The 23,948-nt window shown below is 37.2% G+C and overlaps 2 protein-coding genes and 1 pseudogene across 2 annotated transcripts; all 3 read left to right on the forward strand.

Moving 5' to 3' along the window:
- The first annotated feature begins 562 nt into the window (after window positions 1-562).
- faah2a (fatty acid amide hydrolase 2a) lies at window positions 563-6,212 on the forward strand. The gene is made up of 11 exons (XM_043251241.1): window positions 563-819; window positions 1,537-1,619; window positions 1,691-1,827; window positions 1,901-2,110; window positions 2,911-3,030; window positions 3,141-3,276; window positions 4,305-4,422; window positions 4,495-4,614; window positions 4,710-4,821; window positions 5,039-5,227; window positions 5,306-6,212. The coding sequence occupies exons 1-11, from the start codon at window positions 634-636 to the stop codon at window positions 5,491-5,493; spliced, it is 1,599 nt and encodes a 532-aa protein (XP_043107176.1). The 5' UTR covers window positions 563-633; the 3' UTR covers window positions 5,494-6,212.
- A 1,899-nt stretch (window positions 6,213-8,111) lies between these two features.
- zgc:56493 (Thioredoxin-like) lies at window positions 8,112-11,323 on the forward strand. Its single transcript, XM_043251402.1, has 5 exons — window positions 8,112-8,268; window positions 9,868-9,972; window positions 10,057-10,122; window positions 10,780-10,845; window positions 10,991-11,323. Exons 1-5 carry the CDS (start codon window positions 8,245-8,247, stop codon window positions 11,054-11,056), a joined length of 327 nt encoding a protein of 108 aa, XP_043107337.1. The 5' UTR covers window positions 8,112-8,244; the 3' UTR covers window positions 11,057-11,323.
- Window positions 11,324-16,562: 5,239 nt separating this feature from the next.
- LOC122353447 lies at window positions 16,563-23,931 on the forward strand (annotated as a pseudogene).
- Window positions 23,932-23,948: the final 17 nt, after the last annotated feature.

Here is a 23,948-nt window from a genome sequence, read left to right on the forward strand (position 1 = left end):
GAAAAAGGTGGACAGGGAGAGCAGTCAGGCTAAATGACACACAGGTGCAGTGAGCACTGAGTCCGGGCAAAAGATCATGAGAAGCGAAGTCTTTGACGGAGTGGCGGAGGTTTGGGATGAAGTGCCCTCTAGCGAGGCTCACAGGCATCTCAGATAGAGAGCGCCACACCTGGGTATTATATAAAATTACAAATAATTATAAATAATACAAATCTAAAAAGGCTGATTTTGCAGAATCATTTTTAAAAAATATTTGTATATATGAAATTAATAATCTTTCTCTCTCTCTATATATATATGAGTGTGTGTGTGTATTATTATTTTAAACAAGTTGTGTTTTGAACATATGCTTCAATAAGATTCTATGTATTTTGGTATGTTTTGTTATGGTCCTGCCTAGTTCAGTCTGAGATCTGCAGACCTCTGGTTGATTTCTCTAGTACCATCTTGACTATAAATTCAGTGCAGTTTGTTTGAAACCTCTGAATAATGTATGACAGCTTGTAACATTAACCTCGTCTCCAAGTGCAAGGGTTCAGTTTCACCGCTCTGCGTGTAGAGGGCAGTGAAGAGCTAATTCCCGCTCCACACTGAAACCAAGCTGCGCACTGGTGTCGTTGCGGCTCTTTGACGATGGCTTCGACCCGGTTCGAGCGCTTCTTGGGCCGATTGCTTCGAGCTGTGGTTTGGATGCTGTTCGCCGCTTTTAAGTTATTTGCACCCCAGCAGAGGCATGGAGTTTCTCGACTCCCACCCATCACTAACCCACTTCTGCTGCTCTCAGCGATGCAGCTTGCCCGAAAGATTCGCCGGAAAGAAGTAAGGTGTAAATAAAAACTGCCTAGACTTCATGGCTATATATTTATAATTAACAGTGTAGTCGTAATTAAATTCTAGTTACTCTCGGACTGACGCTGCGGTAAAGATCTTATTTTACACCCTCATGAGGAAGAGGTGCGACAAGGTGAATTGTGATGAATGCTGGGAGTTGTAGTTGTTTTAACACAGTTTCTACATTTTGAAAGCATAGCTTGTTAACGTAACGTCTTGTGGTCATAGTTCTGTTTTGCAGTGGTACACTAGTTTAGAGGAATTCCCGACTTTCCCATGCTGTGCAAAGGTCAGCAGTAGTTATGAAATCAATAGCTATATTGTTTAGGGCTTTAAAGGCTCCTATAGGTAGCCTAAGTTACAAAATCAAAAGCTATATTGTTTAGAGCTTTGAAGTCTCCTATAGGTAGAGTTTATTTCAAATCCCTCATTTGCTTGTACAAAATACAAATAATTCTAACATTAAATGATATAAATAGGATATAATAGGATAGTAGGTCAGGTGCATGTCATAATATGTAGTCATTTTTAAAATAGGATAGTATGGGAAAAATATTATATTGTGTACATATAAAATATTATATATGTATATAACACACACACACAATGTTTGTCTATGTTTGTCTTTCAGTGAAGTACCCACAGCCAGCTTTGTTTGTTTTGCTGCACTATGCACTTGTTGATTTCTTTCCAATTTGTCTCTAGGTAACAAGTGTTGAAGTAGTCCAGGCCTACATTGACCGCATTCAGGAAGTGAACCCACTTGTCAATGCCATGGTCAAAGACAGGTAAGCGAGTTCAAGTGTAGAATCAAGGTACATTTCGTTCTGACCCTGAAAACACATTCTCATTTCTTCAGGTATTCCGCAGCACTTCAGGAAGCTGCACAGGTTGACAAACTAATAGAGGAGGAGACGGGAGGAGAGGAGGTGCTGGAGGACAGGCTACCTCTGCTTGGAGTACCCATCACCATTAAAGAGGCATTTGCCCTGCAAGGTATGTTATTTTTGACAATCCCTTCTTTCCAAGATGATACATGTCTGTAGGATAACACTTTTCTCCTTGACAGGCATGCCTAACTCGACAGGGCTGCTGACCAGACGGGATCTGCTTTCAGGGGTAGACGCCCCATCTGTTGCTCTGCTGAAGAGGGCAGGAGCGATTCCACTGGGCGTGACTAACTGCAGTGAGCTCTGTATGTGGCTGGAGTCCCACAACCACCTCTATGGCATCACCAACAACCCCTATGACTTTGAGAGAATCGCAGGCGGCAGCTCAGGTCGTTTTTACACACATACATCCTGACACTTTAATCAAAGTAAAACTGACAGAAAATCCCACTAACAGTCAAACTTTTTTGAACACTTAAATGTTAAAATAAATTAAAATGCAACAAAATATTTTTTTTAAAATGCATTATTAAATGCCATTTACCCCACAGTTAAAAGTTTAAAATAAAAAAAGTCAAATATGGATAATAAAGGATTTATAATAAAATAAAGGATTTAGTCGCATGGGTTTCTGTGGGTCTTAAAATAATCTTAAGGACTTAAAGATGTGTTGAATCAGAGCAGAAATTCTTACATTCATAGTCATACTGTTTTTGGTTGAATGCACTACTACTACTAATATCCTAAAATCCAACTATTTTTTACTTTTTTTCCATTACAAATATCCGAACAGTCAAGAGATTTTTTTTTTTTTACTCAAGAAGCAAAAGTAAGACATTTGAAGTAGAATTGAACCCAATTCTTAAACAAATGCTTAAAACAGGAACAAATGTCTGTCCATAATGTACTTTTTCCCCCCTTTGAATTATGCAGATTTTTTTAAAGCCCTTTGGCAGATTAACTCACTTAATTTGAATGAGTTTCTAAGAAAACAAGATGTCTTATGTCGCTTTACTTCTCAAGTAATGCATCTTGATTTATAAATCTTCCAGATTGGGAACTTAGAAATCGACAAAAAATATTGAGGGAGAGCATAATTGAACTGAGAACTATTGCCTTTGCAGTAGAAGACCATTAAGACCTGGCAACGTGAATTAAAAATAAATGTAATTAATAATCTCCATTGTAGGAGGTGAGGGCAGTATATTGGGTGCTGGTGCCTCTGTGATTGGAGTTGGGTCGGATATTGGGGGTAGTATCCGTATTCCCTGCTTTTTTAATGGCATCTTCGGACACAAGCCATCAACAGGTAAGAAGAGTGGAACGCAGATGAAGTGCATGGTTACATTCCACACATTGTAGTAATGTTGATTAAGGTTATAAGGAGCAGAGACTACGTTTGGTTTTCTCTACGTAAAGGTATCGTAAGCAATGATGGTCAGTATCCTCCCGCCTCTGGACTGCAGATGGGATTTCTGTGTACAGGACCCATGTGCCGCTATGCTGAAGACCTGATCCCCATGCTAAGCATCATGGGAGGACCCAATGCAAATAAGTAATGGACTACACTATTTACAAAAATGACTAGACAGATATGATCATCACAGCAACACTGTAAGAAATATGAGCCTTACATAAAACATAATATGCACTAATATACGCTAAACACTTTATATAATATACATAATACTACTCAAATGTTTGTAGTCTGTTAGATTAGAAATGTTTTTGTGTGGCCTGTTAGAGTTATTTTCCTATGCTAACTAAAATACCGTAAAGCAGAAATATTAATAAATAATTTCTGCATTCATCAGACGTTTTTATCCAAAGCCACTTACAAAAGAGGACTTGGGCCACTTATAGCAATTTGTCAAAAAGCCAACAATATCCATAACGCACAATGCCAATTTATTATACAACTGGATTAGGAAGTGGACTAGAGAGTAAAAGGAATGCAGTGCAGAGAGTGTGTAATGGCGTTGGTTAAGAGACCACTTGTTATATGCTTGTAGACAAAGTATCTTCAGCTTCTTAAAGGGACAGTTCACCCAAAAATTACAATTTTTGTGATTAAATACTCACTCGCATTTTATTTCACACCCTTAAGACCTTCATCTTCTGAACACAAATTAAGACATTATTGGTGAAACCTAACTTGTTCAAGGCCCAGAAAGGTAGTAAGGACATAGTTAAAATAGTCTTTGTGACATCTGTGGTTCAACCTTATTTTTATGAAGTTCTTATCTACTTAATTTGCATCTTATTCAGTTCCTGAGCTTGTGAATCACTGCACACGTTATGCTGAAATATACTAAAACTATAATTGAACCACCTATATAATTGAACATGAGGATGAGCAGTTAATGAAGAATTTAATTTTTTGGGTGAACTAAAAAACCTTAAAAAGATTTGATGGTCCTGTCTTGAGGGTCCAAAAGCAAACACTGCTTGATGTAGTTTATTAGAATGTTAGACATATTTGTATTGGGTAGCTTTTATTTCAAACTCTTGAAAAAACGTTTTATTATTAACCGCTGTTAAAAAAGGTATCCTAAATGATTACTTCTCTTTTACTTCTTGAAGATTGGGTCTGTCTGCTGAAGTAGATTTGAAAAAGCTGAGGTTCTTCTCTGTTCCCCACAACGGAGGCTCTCATTTGGTCTCTCCAGTTGATGCACAGCTGCTTCAGGCACAGAAACTGGTAAGTGAGTGTGTGTGGATTGGCTTTGGTCAAATTATTTTCCTCTCGTAATGGGCTTTTGGGTTATTTTAGGTGGTCAGACGTTTAGAGGCAGACCTTGGGGTCAAGGTCCAAGAGCTGTTTATCCCCCAGCTCAAATACTCCTTTCAGATCTGGGGAACTATGATGGCCTCACCTGGCAAAGATGGAAAGGTGAATATAAAACAAATAATTTTCTAATCTCTGGATAAAACAAATCATTTCTAGTTGTCAACATGATTCTGAGTTTTTTTTCTCTCCTATCTCAGTCTCCCACCACCTTTGCAGAGCTAATGAGTGAAGGCGGGAAGAAGATTTGGCCCGTCTGGGAGCTGTTCAAGTGGTTTCTGGGGTTTTCTTCTCACACTTTGGCAGCAATAGGTTTGTGACAAAGCAAATAAGCACGACGGCATCACCCTTCCACCCGTGTCTGATAGACTTTATTGGGATGCATGAGATGAAAATCAATGCTGCTGATGTCTTCCTGTGACAAGCATTCACAAAAGTGTGCAAAATCTGCAAAGACTTGTTTTTTCTCCGGTGTATCTTAAGATGAATGCATGTGGAAATAGTGTCTCTTTCTGTCTCTCTTTCTCAGGTCTGGCTCTCTTTGAGCTTCTCCAGAGTTCCCATCCATCTCCATTCATTCTACAGCAGAAGGAGAGTCTGCAGCAGGAGCTGGAGGAGATGCTGGGCACAGACGGAGTGCTGCTGTACCCCTCTCATCCTCAGATCGCTCCCAAGCATCACCACCCAGTTTTCACACCCTTCAACTTTTCCTACACTGGTAAGTGTTGTTGGTTGGGATTTACTTGTGATCTGCGTATTATGGAATTTGGGCACTAAGTGACTGCGTTCTTTGCAGGCATCTTTAATATCCTGGGTTTGCCAGTGACCCAGTGTCCGTTAGGGCTGAGTGAGGAGGGTTTGCCTATGGGCCTACAGATTGTGACAGGTAAATTACAGGACCGTCTCTCTTTGGCCACTGCCCTCTACCTGGAAAAAGCTTTTGGTGGCTGGAGGGAACCAGGCAAGACAGCAGCCAAGCCTTAATCCACCTCATGCGTCTGCAACAACCGGACCACATGACCAACACGTACTGTACCACATAAACAGCATGTGTAACCATCCAAAGCTTACTTGCATTCATTCTTCCTTTTAAGTGCAGAATAATACATTTTAAATTAACTGACGTGTTTTAGAGGGATGCATTTGTGTTTACCCATATGTAAACATGGTAATACTTTATTTCATTCATTAGAAATGGAACGGATGCTGGAACCAGGCTTCTCAAGAACAGGCTCTTTCTTGTGACAAATCTGTTTAATTTTTAGAATATCTTTTTAATCGCTTCAGATTTCAGTGTTTTACAAGGAAGAACTTTTGTTTTTCCTCAAAAGGCATAAAACAATCATATTTAGAAGAAAATATCAAGCTGAGGCATTTGCAAATGCTGGGCATTGACAAATTTTTTGGCCTTTATTACTTATATTTTGTTGTTGCTGACGTATTAAATAATGTGCCTAAAGCAGTAACAATAAAAACTTTTTATGTAATCTTCTCAAATATTAAGTGTTATAGCTACTTCTTAGTATATTTTCAAATTTAATCCTAATAAATATGTCTGAATTCTCAGCAACATTAATATAAATAATCAAAATGTCATGAACACTAATTATCAATATATTGTTTTATAACTTGCAAAGCAGATGGCATTGAATGTATTTATGAATTCACTAAGGGATCACGAATAAAGTCAAATAACTGTTGGATATAGTTAAAATAGTCTCATTTTCCTCCTATCCTCTTTTTGCATTTCTTTGTAAATCATATCATATAATATTGAAAGCAACTAAAATTTACGTCTTAGGTTGAGCCAATAAACCAAATGCTTTGATTAAAAAAAAAAGTTTTATCAGAGTAGAAATGGCTTTTGCAACTGCAAATATTTACCCTTTTTACAATATTTTGTGATGTCTACGTTACTGTTTAAAAATTGTCAAAAATGTATTTGCTGTTGATGTTTTATAGTGGGTCTGAGTTCATTCATAATCGCAATCCTAGTTCAAGTATGGCAGCAGTTATTTTTACAGTAAAACATTTCTATTACTACTGTTATTATAACCTGAATTGAGCTGGTTATACATTCACATGTTCTCTGTACTCTTAAGTTATGATGTGCTCAGTTGGCACTCTTTTTGGGTAGTTTGTCTTCTATTGCATACCTGGACTGTTTTTTCTAGGTTTCCAATGCATTGTTTTTTTACTTATTCATTTCTAATGGGGTCTGCAACTGAGATACAAAACTCCTAGGAAACGTTAAACAAAAAGCAAGAGAGGTCCACTTTACAGTCAACCGTCTAGAGCTGCAGACTGATTAGACAGAAGAGGCTCTCATAATTGTTTAAAAAAAATAGAAAATAGAAAATGCTAATTATAGTCTTTCTGTAAAATGTTATTGAAACATCAGGTGTGGACTAGTCAGTTCACAAAATGTCTCGGCTCCTTCCTTCCTGCAGTGTTTTTTTTTTTTAATAATCATTTCATGGTATTCAATTTTACAATATTTCTGTTCATTTCTGGTTTTCATTCATTCAGATGTTTGTAAAACTACATTTTATTTGAAAGCGATTTTTGTTGAAATTTTGGTGACTGTGTACCACAGTTATAACTTTCACAGGCCATCTTAGACCTCATTATTAAACTAGCATTATGTTTACGTTTCAGAAAAACTTTTAAGGCTATACAACCACCCTCATGTAGCCTTTAAGCGGTTGTTAATAAAAGGCTTTCTTTCCAAATGATGGAGACAAACACCTGGGTTCCCTGAATAGCTGCTGGCCTGGATGAGGGATGCGAGGCAGTGTTTGGTATCTGTGGCAACATCATACTCAGACTTCAAAGAGCAAGGCCTAATTATTCCAGATCCTATAACAACACACTCATCACCATCATCTCATGCATTTTCATCAGTGTTCAAAGAAAATGATTAACATGATTGAATGGGATGGAATGAGACATCACAGAACAGGCTGAGTGAAATGGAAAGCAGTCCAAAAAAGGAGCAGCCTATGGAAGTAGACATGAGAACGATCTGCGTAACTGTGAAAGCTTTCATTCCCCAGTAACCTAAATAAATAAAAATCTCATTCAAATACTCATTTAATAATTTATAATTTACCATCTTTTTCCATATTTAATGGAGTATTTTAGTCGCATGTCATTCATCACAGGTAGTGACTGTGTGTGTCTATTAAATATTCATAATTTTAACATGAATGTTTTTCACACCGGTTTACGAAGTCTTTTAGATATAATATCTGCACTGTGATAATCAGAAACCACGCTATGGAAAGATTTCAGATCAACACAAGTTATATTGCAACGCTAGAGAATGCTGGCTACTAAAAGGTGTTTTACTATAAATGTACAATCACTGTAAAGTGGACAGGTCAATTATTAAAGTGTGGTAAAAACTGGTTCGTGCTCATTTAAATTGGTTCATTGCTCGCGTCGTCTGTATATACGGATTTATTAAAATGTAAAAACATCTAAAACACCTTACAGAAAAATATTTAAGCAAAAATGTCCGGCGCTACTCCCACATTACAGAGTCCCAAACAATGGAGCCGTTTCTGGCCTGGAGTCCGCGAGCGCGTTTATTATGGGCAGGGCTTTTTGAATGAAGCGATGCTTTTTAAACTACACGCTTGATTCAGCGGAGAGAAGGGAGGGGTTCACTTCTGGGCGAGAGAGTTGAGCGAGGTTTGTTCTTCGAGCTCCAGACAGCAGTAAAGCGGTAAAATGATCGTCGTCATTGAAGATCAGGTAAGATCGCTGCTTTAATTCAACCGACGCGCTGTTTTAAAAAAAACAAACAAAGCCAAATCCCGCGGCGTGTTTAGGGAGGACACGTTTTGCTGACTAACTCTCTCCGTCAGACCTGTTTAATTCAAGTTTGTTAAATTCAAACGCCGTGTGAGAGATGTCGCCGAGTACGAGCAAGTTAAGCGATACGTCAGTGAAGATTGTGTTTGTAAAGAAAACAAATATATAGTTCACGCTAGCCTATCTGCTAATCAAATATTTTCACCAGCTAATATTTAGCGCGCTTCGCCGCGACGGCACGGGAAAGTCAAAAACGCACAACTTCCACTCACATAACGGCACTTTCATCTGACGTTATTTTCGCCGCGGCACTTGTTGTAAAACCATGAACCGTCGCACGTGAAACGCACGGTTTAACGCTAGCTGGCACGCCGCGTCCGTTACGTAACTTTCGGCTCGCGTTAGCGCGGCGTGGTCTAAATCTATCCTCGATATTAACGTCTTCTCATCCCTAGTTTGACGTGGATGGGTACATTAGCACGTTCTCGTAGTATTTCTGTCTATTTGGGTGATCGCGGCCTGATGAGACCTGCTCCAGACCGAGCGCGCCATCGAGTCACGTGGGCTGCACTTCTGAGTGGGATTTATTTATTTTTTTATTTTTTTGCCCAGCAGTATTTGATCATTTGCCGCAGTGACTAGTCAAGACCGTGCACGAGAACGGTATTAAATGTCGATATATTGACTGTTGATGTTTGTTGTAATGCATCCATTTGAATCCGTACGTTACAGATACATTATGTAATAATTCTTACCATGTTGACCTATATGGTCTGCTGATGTGGTTTTGTGTTACTACGGTCGGTATATATTTAAACGCAATTTAATACTATCAAATAGTATAGCGTATACATTAAATACAACTTTTACACAAGAAACCCACATGGAGAAGTACCATGCCATAATTACCACGACAAATTCATTCAACTATTAATTCTATAGTTCCCATAATTATAGTAATATAAAATTGTCTATAACACGCACATAATACAATACACTGTAGTTTACTGTGGTACAAACTAAAGTTTACTATCATCTTTAGTTTAAAAGCCTGAATTAATGTTTTTACTTTTGCTAAATACAAAAGATGCTTTGAAGAATGTTGGTAACTAAAGAGGTGATCGTAGCCGCTGACATCCATAGTGTTTTCTACTCCCATGGAAATCACTGGCTGTCGTCTGGTTACCAACATTTTTCACACAAGAAATAAACTAATAAGGGTTTTAAACCATTATCTTTTCAAACAGCAGTTCTGTAAATGAGTAGTTCATTGTCTGACTGGAAATATGAATCCAGTTTAATTGTCTTCTCGAACAATAAAAAGTTTGTAGACACACAAAAGTGGTGTGGAATAACAGGTTTTGTGTCTATTCGACACATTCTGCTTCCTCTCGACTTTCTGGAATGCTGTGAATGTAGATAATGTTAATTTAATCATAGATTTTTTTTTTTTTGCCGCCTCCTTTTTTTTTGCAACACTATCTTAAAGAATTGCAGTGATGGCAGAACGTGAAATTCAGCATTGATTTGTGTTCACAGGAAAACTTTGACAAAGCCCTCGCCGAGGCAGGTGACAAGCTTGTCGTGGTTGACTTCACAGCCACATGGTGTGGGCCGTGTCAGAGCATCGCACCCTTTTACAAGGTAAGGGACCAACTGTAAGTCACTGTTTTAATCATTGGGACAGACGACTTTGACTCAGATTCTCATTGTAATTCCTCATTTCAGGGCCTGTCTGAAAATCCTGACTATGCTAATGTGGTCTTCCTCAAAGTGGACGTGGATGATGCACAGGTGAATCTCCAAATTTGTGTTTTTTTTGTTTGTTTTTTTTTTGGTACAGAAGTTTTGTAAAAATCATTGTTGTGAATCTAGTAATTACAGGTAATAAGATTAAAACGTATACTTTTAATTGACCTGTTCTTACGTAGAGCCAGTCAAAACGGCACCGACTGGATTGTCTGTTATTGTGTATTGTTAGTGCAAAATAAATTAAAAAAATGTTTAACCTAGATAGCACAGAGCTGAATAAAGGTCTAATATCCTGCATAAGTTAAAAAGCATATTAAGCATTTGCATAGTAACTGTGTGTGTAATTATAAAATAATAAAAATATTTATTAAAATTTCACTTTTTTTTTCTCTATAAATCATCTTGTTCCTTACCTATGCAACCACAGTTTAGGCATACATACATTTTAGATTAATGTCCCACTAGAGGGCAGTATAATTACTTAAAATTTATCCTATGGATAGTTTACATCCAAATAAATCTTTCTCTGAATGAGGCCTGCCAGTCTCTTTGTTTAGGCATATTTGTACAATGCATTGCTTTAATTTTCTTTTAACTTTTTTAAAAAATTGTATACATTTAGTTTAGTTAGGAAGAGCTGCTGGATGAGAGCAATAACGCATCTTAAAGAATATTAAAGTGATGCTGTATGTTTTGCAGGATGTAGCCCAGTCTTGTGAGATTAAATGTATGCCAACATTCCACTTCTACAAGAACGGGAAGAAGGTTTGTTCTGTTGTTTTTCCTCTAGTTGAGCTAATAATAGTCACACCAACTCTACGAACTAAAAGATATGTCTCTATGAATATGCTGTGTTTGATTTACTGCCCGTTATTGTTCAGTTGATTTAATCTGCTGTTTTGTCTTGTAGCTGGACGATTTCTCTGGGTCCAACCAGGATAAACTGGAAGACATGGTGAAAAGATACAAAGACTAAGCCTGATATAATCCACTCATAATAGTTTCCTGTGCCACCTAATCTTCAATTTTACAATACATAACTCCCCACTTGTTTCATTATTCATGAAAAATCTTAATTTTCTTGTCGTTTTACAGAGATTTTAGCAGGTTAAAATCTGCCTTAATCTTTCACCCATTTCCATAATGATTACCTCTGTATGTTTCTGTGCGTTTAGGCATAACTCCGTATTAAGTGTTTTTTTTCAATGATGATGATAATAATAATAAACGCAATTCCAAAAGATTATGGAGAATGTTGATTTTGTGCTTTTTAGAAGACTTTAATATTAGACATTAAGGCCCAGTTTCACAGACAGTCCCGAGGCCAGGACTAGGCCATAGTTCAGGTACACTGGTATATTTTAAGATCAATCAGTGCAAGTTTCCTTCAGTTAAAACAGCTCAGACTTGCATTTTGTCAGGACTAGGCTTAATAAGCATTATCTGTGAAACCGGGGGTAAGTACATTTCCCCACTTCTTGTTCATTGTCCCAGGCCCTGATATGATGGATGCCTGTTGTTTTTTTATGCATTGTATTGTTAAAGGTTTCTCATGTTTGTCTTTTTCTTTTTTTCTCCCCCAAATGGCTGCAATAATAATTTTGTCATCAGCTTGTCGTGTCTGCATGGTGGTTGCAATCATGTGTTTAGTATTTATTCTAGCATGTTTATTATCAAGGAAATCTCATTTTAAGTCAAGCGTTTGTGATTTTTACATCCTGATCAACAGATAGTGACCTTTTCTGTTATTGTATGCGTGTATAAATTGCAGTAACCTTGAAAGGCATCTCTTGTCAAACAGCGCGTGTCCTAATCCTGGTTTAAGATAAGCCCTGTCTATGAAACTTTGGCTTTTCCTCTTTTTAATGGGGAATGTTCCTTTTTTTTTTTTAAAGGAGTAGTTTTCTTAAATTTAATTCTGCCATCATTATTCATCCTAAAATAGTTCCAGTAGTTTGTTCTGCTGAACAATTTATTTATTTTTAATGTTTTAATTCTTAAAACAAAAGATCTTTCCTAACTGCTAGTTGGTCAGACTAGCTCTTAAGACACTGTCGTAATGTGGAGGCTAAGCTTATGCCACTAGCCACTTACTTAGATACTGTGCAGTCTTTATATTGAGTATGTTATGTAGGCTAATAGTATAAAGTGAAAGAGAAAGTTTTTTTTTTGTTTTGAAGAAGAGAGAGACATTATGAAAACAAACGTTACTATGACGACAAAGATAACAATGAGAAGGTTTAACAATAGACAATCAGGAACTATTGATGTCACGACACAGCAAATCACAGGGACCATTGGACAATTGGCTTTTGGACTCAAAGGCTGTTAGACATGTGTGGGCTATTTTATTTCTCCATCAATTAAGCAGGTAAAAGGTCTGAAGATGGTCGCAGATATGGAAGTCTATCGTGGATGATATGAGAATGGTAAAGAAAAACCCTTTCACAACATCCAGCCAAGAAGAACAGTCTCCAGGAGGTAGGTTTGTCACTGTCAAAGTCTACAATCAAGGTATGGGTTCATCAAAAGGTACAAACAAGGCCAGATTAGACTTTGAAAAAAAAAAAAAAAGGGCAGACCACTTCTGCAAAAGCATTCTTTAGATCGATGAATCAGATCAACCTGTACCAGAACGATGGGAAGAAAAAGTAAAAGGCTTGGAACAGCTCATGATCCAAAGCATACAACATTATTTGTGAAACATGCGGTGATGGAATGAGCATGCGTCCTATCCAGTGGTGCTGGCTTAGAGGTGTTTGTTGATGACCTGACAGAAGACGGAAGCAGCCAGATCAATGCTGAAATATATACCGTCTGCCCAGAACCAAATGGTCCAACAATGCTTGCAATTCTTAAGCGTTTTGTTATATTTTTGTTCAATCCTGTGAATTAAAGCTTGAAGTCTACTCTTCAATTTCATCTTGATTGTTTTATTTTTAATTTGTTTGGGTGGCAAATAGAGCCGAAATGATGAAAACTGCCAGTGTCTAAATACATCGCATAAGAAAGATTGCTGGTATTTCTAACTTGTAGAACCTTTCTGTATCAAAACAAGTGTAATAAAATTGTTTTTATTAACAAAAATAGACAAGCAATCAACTAAATGGATATCATAAATGAAATGGGAATAAAGTGCATAAAATGCAAGTGATTATGTTGGATGTTGCTTTGTCAGCTGCGTTATCTGGAAAGATAAACTGCTGCTAGTCTCATGTGCCCCTGGAGTAGATGCAGAAGTCCTGGCCTGGAATACGCAAGAAAAAGTACCTGGAAGTAAAGGGTTGCTCTCCAGAGCTTAATCTTGTTGCAGATGTATGTTTATTCTTCCTCTCTGGGCTAGAGACTCAGAATGTGCTCGTATCTGGTCGTATTGGAGACTCGGTGTGTTATTGTCTTCCCTCACAAGCCAGAAGTTCAGAACGTTGCTGTTTCTGTTATTACCTCCTTCCACACAGGTTGGAAACGGTTGTTTCTATTGCCGTCTTCCTGGAAACAGGACTGTGACTCAGATCCAGTTTCATCTGCCATTGTCTCCTGCTTAAAGGACTCAGACTCAACGAATGTGTCTGTTACTATCTTTCTATACACCGCTTTCCTATTTATTTGCACAGTCCAAAAACACATTGAGAAAAGTGTCAGTAAAGTTTTAACAATGCATCATTACCAGGCCACAACCAGAATACATATCAATTAAACAATCATTTTTATTTATATAGCGCTTTTAACAACACAGGTCGCATCAAAGCACTGTACAGTATAAAGCAGAAGAATACAATGACAGGGATGTATAATGACGAGAGTGAACAATTTGTTATTAAATGCAGAGACGGTCTCTGTAATCAATTCGACGATAGTCACTAGACGTTAAGTGTCCCCAACCTAGCAAGCCAGAGGCGACAGCGGCAAGGAACCAAAACCCCATCCATATGGCAATGTTATGAACAAATTTACATGCAGTGTGTAGGTAAACACACAGCTCTAAGTAAATGAAAGTTTTAAATCTGAAAGTGTGCTGTTTGTAATTGTTACTGACTTCCAAAAGAAAGAGTCAATTGTTAAAAATGACTATCCTTGTACAGCTATGATCAGCTGTTCCTTCATATTGGCTAAGCTTACAGTGTTATTATAGGAAAGGGTTAAGCTGATTTATTTGCTTCTCGTCACATGACTTACGGTGCGTTTGTGGCATTTTGTAAAGTTTAAATCTATTTTATCTCTTTATCTTGATGCTCCTGAAAAAAATGAGCATGTTGCACCAAGAGTGCATTGAGGCCGCCTTGCTTCCTTTATCGGTGTGCCTGCTGCACGTTTACATTCAAAATAATGAACATGAGCACATGGACAAAAAGGAGATACGTGAAGATCCCCTAAAAGTTGAATGGAAAGCAGCTCTTATTTTCACGTTTGTCTGAATGAAAATTTATAAATTCTTTTGCCACTAGGTGCTGCTTTTGTAGTGTTTAAAGTTCACAATCACCGGAGGGCTTTGGAAAAATTGGTGGTCAGAAAGAAAAATAACATGATAAAAAAGAATAATGAGTAAGAGTACGTTTTTTTTGGACACACTCTTTGACACCCTTGTTTTTTGATGTAGCTTCATACTAATTTGGTATTTAAACTTTTGTTTAAGGACAGACTGGCACATACTGATTTTGCAGGCATGTTTTGAACATGTAAGTTATAACCCAGACGTTATCAAAAACTAAAAGGCAGTTAGTTCCATAATCTGTGTTTTAAGCCTCTAACAACTCTAGTGGCTGTATTTCTGAATGGTTATCAAAAATGTTGTTTCAACACCAAAAAAGGACCAGGATCCTTTTTTTGACCTGCAGGGTGTGGGTTTCGGTCTGTTTCCATTTACAAATTATGCATTATGCAAGCATGCAATTTTATCTGACTCCAATCTGTCGTGATTTTAGTTAATCATATTTAATTGTAACTGCTGATCCCTCTAGTTGTGATTACATTTGGATCATTAATAAACTCATTAATACATCCTAGTTTCCATTTATCGTCCGTTAGGAGTCTGTGTCGCTCAGAGACCTGTTTGGCCAGAACAGATTCACGACACTTCAAGACACATCTGGCCTAGTCCAGGTGTTAGTCGGCGGCTACCCCGTAGATCGCTTACCTTAATGCAGCCATTTCCTCAATAGACCCAAAAGGAATAATTTTTATGCGTTCCCTAAGTAATAGCATGCTAAGCCAGTTTGGTGGCCAGAAATCAAGATCTCAAAAACGTGTCCCCGGCTCCATCCGTTGATCGTTGATCCGACTCATCCTAACACGCCAACAATGCGGAAAACCTCAGAAGTCACTAACCTACTAAAATAATGATTTCAGACAATATTAGAAGTTAACCAAGATTAACGTTTATTTTGCCAGGAAAGAATAGTTTCCAAATTAGTTTAATTAATAAACATTTGCACATTTAATCAGCAGGTCATAACCAAAACAAAGATATAAACCAAATTATAGTATTGCTTAAAAGGTCATTACACCTGGTCTTTAGAAAGTGCATGGTGTGGTGTATGGAGACACACACCACACTACGCGCCGGTCTGGCTACAGAATCGCTCCTTGTTGTGTTTTGTCACTTTCCTTATATACTCAGACCAGACAAAGAGATACCAAATTCAGTTGTGAAAACCTTTTGGTCTTTAGGTTCCCGTGCTCAAGGGTCACACCTGGCTGGAACACTTTCAGAGACCCTGAGAGGGTGTTGTTTGATCTCTTTTGTTCCTTTGGATATCCCTTCTCAGATTAGTCTTATTGCATTACAGGTTTTTGATTTCGCTCCTTACAGATGTTACTTACTGTCCGTGTGTTTTACATTATTCTGTTTGTTCCTTTGCCATTTTATGTGTTTATAAACAACATTTAGCACAACAACTGTATATTCAGTTGTCTTGAGCAGGCCTTTGTTATTATTAAAGTGGGGGTTAACTATTAAAAAATAACTTTTGCTTTCTGTGAACAGGTGCATTTGGGGGTCATTTTTAATTGCAGTATATACTCTTTTTTGAATGTTTATTAAAGACAAAGTTCACATAAGGGGCATCAGCACTGTGTAAGCTGTCTTGTATTGATTTTGCTTTTTACAATAGCTTCCACTCTTATTCGGTTTGTGAGTGAAAGCTATTGAGTTATTTGACTCACTTCCCTGTTACATGAGTCTACTACCAATGTTATTCAAATATGTACTGAACTTGTTATGCATAACAATGTGTAACTAAATTTGCCCATAACATATGGGTCATTAACAGCTGTCAAGGAAACCGAATGTGTTTGCTTTGGTTAAACCAAACACAAGGTGCACGAAATTGCAAAAGGGCACAATCAACAATAGTGTATAATATTAATCTTCCTTACTGATATCCTTACAGTCACACACACTTACGGAAAGGATTATCTTTATACAATCAATTATTTACGTAGTATGTGTGACATTCATCACGTGTGTAAAGGTGTATAAATATGACAGAGGCTGCGAATAAGTAACAGTATACATGCAAAACCTGTGGAAAGGTAATCAAACTTTTTTCTAATTAATTTTTTTGTTAATAATATATTGTGTAATATGTAATATTTTGTGAGTTAAAGTTAAAGATTAAAAATGTAAACACACACACACATATATATATATATATATATATATATATATATATATATATATATATATATATATATATATATTTTTGATGGTATTTTCTGATTTATGTAAAAAGAGAAAACTAAAATGAAAATTTGATTTTAATATAACAATAAAATTAAACTATTTTCAACCTTTATTTTGGCTTTATACAGTCTTGAGATCTCTATTCTGGAAATGTATGAAAATTAGTGCATATTTAATAGTACAATAATATTTCACAGCAATTTACTCACTAAACTGTATAGTGATCTTTTTAGTTTTTGACTAATTGACTGTCGAGCCAAGTTTTAAACTGTCAATCTTTCCCCAGCACCTCTTCTTGTGGACAGTCATGTTTTTGCTGGTTATAGCGTCTGTATTTCTCCTCTGTGGGACCCTGTTTCAATCCCCCGAAGTGGCAGCATTTAAACCTCTCTTTAAGGACGGCTCTCTCACCCATCGAGAAATCACTCAGATGGCCATCCTCCGCAAGACAGCAGAAGTGTGTCGTGACATAGCCACTGCCCGGGGACGCGAATTCACACTGACTGTAAGAAAAAGACACGAGAGCTAACTAAATCAATTTTCACATAAATGTTTTACAAAGACTTTTTACATTTTTGTTACAACAAATTACAGTCTTTCCTCAAATGTGAATTTTGAAATGGCAGTTTTTAGTTGCTAATTCTCCTAAATATTAATACACTATTGTTTCCACTCCCCTCTTCAGATAAACAACAGACTGACTCCATCTGCTGTCCAAAAAGCCTGCTTAGCATCTTCATCTTCTGCACTCTTTTATTTAGCCATAACAGAAACGTATCTAAGCAATGCAGCTGTAGATGTACTGTTTGCACTGAGTGAGGCTCGTCACATAGATAATGAGGCTTTCAGTGAGGGCCGGATCTCATCACTCGTGGTGTGGCTGCAGTGAAGGCCAGCGTGCAGCGGGAAGCTATATCTCTGCCCGAAACACACTGGGGACTCTGTGTCACACTCTACAGGTATGTTATGATTGGAGATATATATATATATATATATATATATATATATATATATATATATATATATATATATATATATATATATATATATAAAGAGGTTGCACAAAGTGCATACATTCTTGAAATGTAAAGTGATTAATTTTTTTCAAAAATAAAAATCAATATTTTCATCGGTTTATGTAAACACTGTGTTGTACGTTGCTGTGCAGGATTTCTATAGTCACAGTAACTGGGTTGAACTGGGAAGCACTGCTCCTTTCAACGCCCTGATCAAACCTGATCGTCTTCTCGACAACCTAGCAGGTATAACAAAATACAATTACCCAGTACCCCAATTTCCACATCCTCTGTGTTTTTTTCCCACAATATAAATATGGCATTAACTTCTGCACATTGTTTTACCTCTTATCTGGATATCTAGGCCCCAACACACCAACATGCAAGAGCTGCGCTGGGTCAAACTGCAGAGATAACATTCTCCCAGAAATACTGCTGCAAAAAAAACTAACCTCTGGATATTTCAGTGTTTTCTCCTCCCAAAAACCTGCAGGTATGTACATTTGGCATCAAGATGGCTGGAATTGACATCACATATCTACACTTACATAATTTTCTTTCAGGCAAGTGTAGCCATGGTGGCTCTCTCGACAGAACCAGTTCAAGAGAACCCACTGGAGGCATCAATAAGGATGACGTTAGCTCAGATCACGGCTTCCTTCACCTCCGTGCTGCTGAAATGGCCATCAATGCTACTATGGAAGTGCTGCAAGACATCCGACTGGCCACAGGCGACTAAGCCTTTCTTCGGTATGAGGCTTTCCTTTTACACCATACCATGAATTTTTTTTTTTTTATGCTTATATTTATGTCATTGATCTCAGAGTTTTTCTTTAATCATAATAAACCCTAGAATCAGTAATTGATACCGTTTTCCAGGTTTAGTCATTTTTTCTTTCTCTCTTTGAGATTGGTGGGCCTCAGTCAGACCTCAGTTCTGGCTTTTGTGATTGACACCACAGGCAGCATGTCTGATGATATTGAGGAAGCAAAGAGGGTGTCCTTCAGTATCATAGACAGCAGGAGAGGAACACCAGAGGAACCTTCAGAATACATTCTAGTCCCATTTAATGATCCAGGTAGTCATATGTATAATGTAATATAATATAATATAATATATAATTGTATTTATTTTACATTCTGTAATTGTGCCTCATACAGATTTTGGACCTCTGACAAGGACCGACAATGCAGATATTTTTAAAGAGAGAATCAGGCTACTTTCAGCAAATGGTGGAGGAGACTACCCAGAGATGTGCTTGTCAGGACTATTGGTGCTCACACACACACAGCCACAGTGAATATCTAAGCCGGATAAAGATTTGGATAACACTTTAAACAACCATTCCATCATTAATGAGTAACAACACAGGAACAAATGACTAATGCACTATTAACATTGTAATAACTACTATTACCTATCAAGAGACTCTGATTAACAATTTAGTAAGTAATAGCACTAAGTTGGAACTGATAGTTCACAATTAGCTAATCAAAAACTACAGTTTTTTATATATATGCTGGCAAACTCCTAAGAACTACTGTATACAGGTCCGTAATTAATGTGAATTATGCATAATAAATAATTAATTCCAAATGAAGATAATGGTAACCCACTAGTAATGACTCAATGAGTATTACCAAATCCTTCTAAAGGAACTACTAAATACTTGGATCAGTAATCTAAAGTGAAAATCGTCATAACTCCCCAATATCAGCTGATATCTTTGTAAGCTTTTGAGACGTATGTAAGGCTTTGGATAGTAATGACTCAAGTGTTACTACATCCTTCTGAAGAAACTATATTCTAAAGTGAGCATTATGGTAAACTACGAATAATGATGTAAATCTAGCAAAGTGAATAACTTACCAGAACCTTACAAAAACCTTGATACAACACTGATACAAATAATTAGTAACTCCCTCTGAAGTATTTGGTAATACTTGAGTCATTTCTAGTGTGTTACCATGACCTTCACTTTAGAATTAATTATACATTATGTATTATTCATATTAGTTATGAACCTGTATACTGTAATTCTTAGTAGTTCTTTGGTAGGTATGAAAAAATTATTGTTACTGACTAGCTAATAGTGAACTACCACATTCAACTACGTACTATTCCTTACTAATTCCTTAATCAGAGTTTCTTATTAGTTAGTAAAAGTTACTAGAATGCTAATACTGCGTTACTCATGTGTTCTTGTTTACTTATTCATTAAGATGGATCCGTATTCTAAAGTGTTACCGAGATTTCATTTCACAGTAAAGCCAGACATAATAATCTTAAGGTCATCTGATATTGTTTTTCCAGTTGGCACTAGGAGGAGCTCCTCCATCTTCAGACATTTTTGTTTTCACTGATGCTTCAGCAAAGGACTCAGAATTAAAAAGCACGGTTCGGGCCATGATTGAACGCACCAAATCAACAGTAAGTACCATTGAGTGCTAAAATGTGAAGTGTTGTTGAATTGTTTGTAATGATAATTTTCTGCTCTTTCTTCATGCCATCCAGGTCACCTTAATGTTGACTAACCCCTTCTCATTCCGGAAAAGAAGAGATGTCTCACAATCTCAGCGTTCGACATCAAGATCAATGTCTCTGTCAGACATAGAGTTGTACAGAGACCTGACTCATGTTTCTGGTGGACAGACCATAGAGGTCACTAAAGCTACGCTGTCTCAAGCCACTGCAGTTATTACAGATGCATCTACCTCAGCCCTGGTATATTCTTTGAATGATAGATAATGACTTGTGTGTGTGTGTGTTAGTAATCCATTTATTCTTAATATAACATATTTAATATGGGAGAAAACATTTAAGTATAGGAAGTTTGCACAACATTTTTTTTGTTTTACCAATTTTGCTGTGAATCAGTGCAACACAATGAAAACATCTGTGTTTCCTGAAGGTGACTGTTCTTCAGGTGGTGAGAAGTCCAGCCATCGCAGAAAACTTTTCCTTTGTTTTAGATCCATCTCTTTCCAATGTGACAGTATATATCACTGGAGACTCTCCAGTCTTCACCCTCTATAGCCCTACAGGTGAACCTACCTAAAACATTGTTTGCAGATATGAGCCAAAATCAGTGGTTGAAATAAGTTGTACTTCCCTTGTCTGTCAGGCGTGTCTCAGTCAGGTTCAGTGGCAGATGGTCCTCTGGGCAGCATCCTGACTGTAGGGAATCTGAAGAGAGTAAAACTCAACTCTGACAACCAGACAGGAGAATGGAAGATCAGTATTGATTCTACAAGTTTCTACAGCGTTAAAATCACTGGTAAGTGTGTTTAATGTGCCAGAATATATATATATATCTTCAGTTGCACAAAGTGTGGATCATCTCATCTCACTTATGAATTTTTAGAAATGAAAGATGGTTTTAAACAGTGGTTCAATGGTGGAAAAATCCAATCACTGTTGGGTTGCGTCAGTGATGCCACTTTCACCATGTTTTATTGGTGATTGCAGGTCAGAGTTCTGTGAACTTTCTCTTTAACTTTGTGGAGCAGTTAGAAGGAGGTGACTTCACACCGAAAGCCAATCGTCCTTTCATGGGTATGATATCATCTTCTTCCTTTGATATTTCTTGATTATTACTAAACAGTATTGCTACCATTCAAAAGTTTTGGGTTGGTAAAAAATGTTTAAATGTTTTTGGGATAACTTATGTTCACCAAAGCTGCATTATTTAATCAACGATACAGTAAAGCTGTAAAAAAGTGAAATAATTTAAATTTGAAACAGCTATTTTCTGTTTTAAAATATTTTAAAATGTAATTTATGATGGCAAAGCTTAATTTTCAGCAGCCAAGTTGTTGTATTAAAATGATTTTTGAAAGATAATTTTTAATACGATAATTTGGTTTTCAAGAGATTTTATTATTATCAGTGTTCTGCTTAATGCATAAAGTGCTGCATGAAAGTTTGTGATTTCATGAGATCATGAGTTCACCTTCGGGAGAACACTAAGCAATCATGGTGTACATGGCAGAGTTAGCCCTCCACTGCTCACTGATCTTTCTGAAGAAGCACAAAAGCTGAAACTTAATGTTTTGGAATGACCAGGTCAAAGTACAGACCCAAATTCAAATTAAATGTTGTAGAAACAGTGAAAGAAAGCAGTTCACAGAAGGAAACCCACCAACATCAACTAAAACTCCTACAAGATGTTGTGCAGGACTAATCAGCAGTTACAAGAAACTTTATCTGCAGTTTTTGCTGCAAAATAGGGTCACACCACTACTGAATGCAAAGATACACATAGATATATATATATATATATATATATATATATATATATATATATATATATATATATATATATATATATATATATATATACCCCCAAACAGTAATGCATATTATTTTAGGGTTCTTTGATGAATAGAATGCTTATTGTGAATATGTTTATATTCACTCTGAACATTGTCTCACTTCTTTTTTGTTGAAATAAAAATTGAAAACGTGAAACATGAAAAAAAGTATTTTTATTACTGTTTATTAATTTATTCAAGTGTTATCAATGTGAATGAAACAAACAAAATGCTTTTCTGATTGCTCAGGTCGGAACTCCACTTTGTTTGTCTCTGTGACCGGAGGAGATTCAGTCACATTGACTGACGTGCTTCTAGTCGAAGCTTCAGGATCTGATGTTGTTAATGGAACCATTAAATCATTGAGTGCGACAGACTTCCTGGTCAGCATAGCCAGAATCCCAGAGTGGGCGTTTGTGGTGCAGCTAAAAGGACTGTTAAATGACTCGACTCGATCTGTGCCTAGTCGATTCCAGAGACAGTCACCCACCCAGCAGCAAGGCTCTAGAGTTACTATCACGGTGAGCTACAAGAGCCAGTACACACAAAAATTTAATTAATGATTTTTGGAAATAAAGTGACAAGACCTCTAATCACATTAACCATATCCCTTCTTAGGCACGAGCAAGCAGCACTATAGAGCCAGGAATCCCTTCTGTTCTCAACTTCACAGTGGCCACTAATGCGACAGGAAGCAGTTACATTATCCGAGCCCGGACTGACCGCAGCTTCAGTGTGTCTTTCCCGAGCTCTCTGGACATGGGGACAGGGGGAAGCGCTCAGGGAAACGTAACACTGACAGCACCCTCAGACACCCAGTCAGGGATGGACGTTACCCTCACCATTGAAGCAGAAGATCCAGATTCTGGTGACTCGAATTACGTGGCGGTGCGGTTCAGCGTCATGACTAAGGTAACTGCTATGAAAGCTGCAGAAAAACAAAAGTATATATTATTATATACCATCCACTGCATCTCTGCATCACTCAGTGGTTTTTAATGCAAACTGTATTTTTTGTTGTTCATGCATTTAATTTTTTTTCTTCTTTTCTTTTTTGAAAGGTCACAGATTTCTCTAGCCCTGTCTGTCAGGTAGTGAGAGTCAAAGCTGACTGTCCTGTCGAATGCAGCACAGGATCATGGGAACTCTCTGCTAACTTAACAGACATTAATGGTACAGGCATAGCTGGAGTGTCCCTCAGTCGTGGCAATGGCTCTTTCAGTTTAAGTCATGTGATGAGTGGGGATGGCACAAATGTGACTGTGGCATCTTATAATGCTTCCTGTTGTTCTCAGGAAGTAGAGCTGGTAGTTGTGGACAAGGTGGGAAATGTGGGAACATGCTTCACCTCTATAAAGAGCCCTTCCACAACTGTTAGCTCTAATGGGTCATATTCTGTGTCCTTCTCCATGTGTGTTGCTCTAGTAGGGTTATTAGTTTCCTTTCTTTATGAATGAGTGGAACTGATATCATGAATTGAGTAACCTTTTTTTCTGTTATCCTGAGCTTAATTTTGCTATGATCTCATGATTGTTAATTATCTTTCACAAACTGCTGGTAATGTTTATGCCCTAACTCCTCATCAGTTATAATAGAAAAATGTTCCTATGAAAAGAGGGATATGGTGGAAGATGCCTTTCTTGTTTTTACTTTTTACTGTTTCATGGTCAGTGTTTGTAAGGACTGTGCACATGACTTAAGTCATTCATTCATTTCATTTGTAAAAGACAGTTAACGGCATGTTGACATCATATGTAAAATTATAAAAATATACAAATGGAGCATGCAAATATTACACTATTCTCAGGCAAACTACATGATAATATAATCTCTCCTTTGTGATTGTGTCATGGTGA

This window comes from Puntigrus tetrazona, chromosome 1 (genome assembly GCF_018831695.1).
Source record: "Puntigrus tetrazona isolate hp1 chromosome 1, ASM1883169v1, whole genome shotgun sequence".
Taxonomy (NCBI): Eukaryota; Metazoa; Chordata; class Actinopteri; order Cypriniformes; family Cyprinidae; genus Puntigrus; species Puntigrus tetrazona.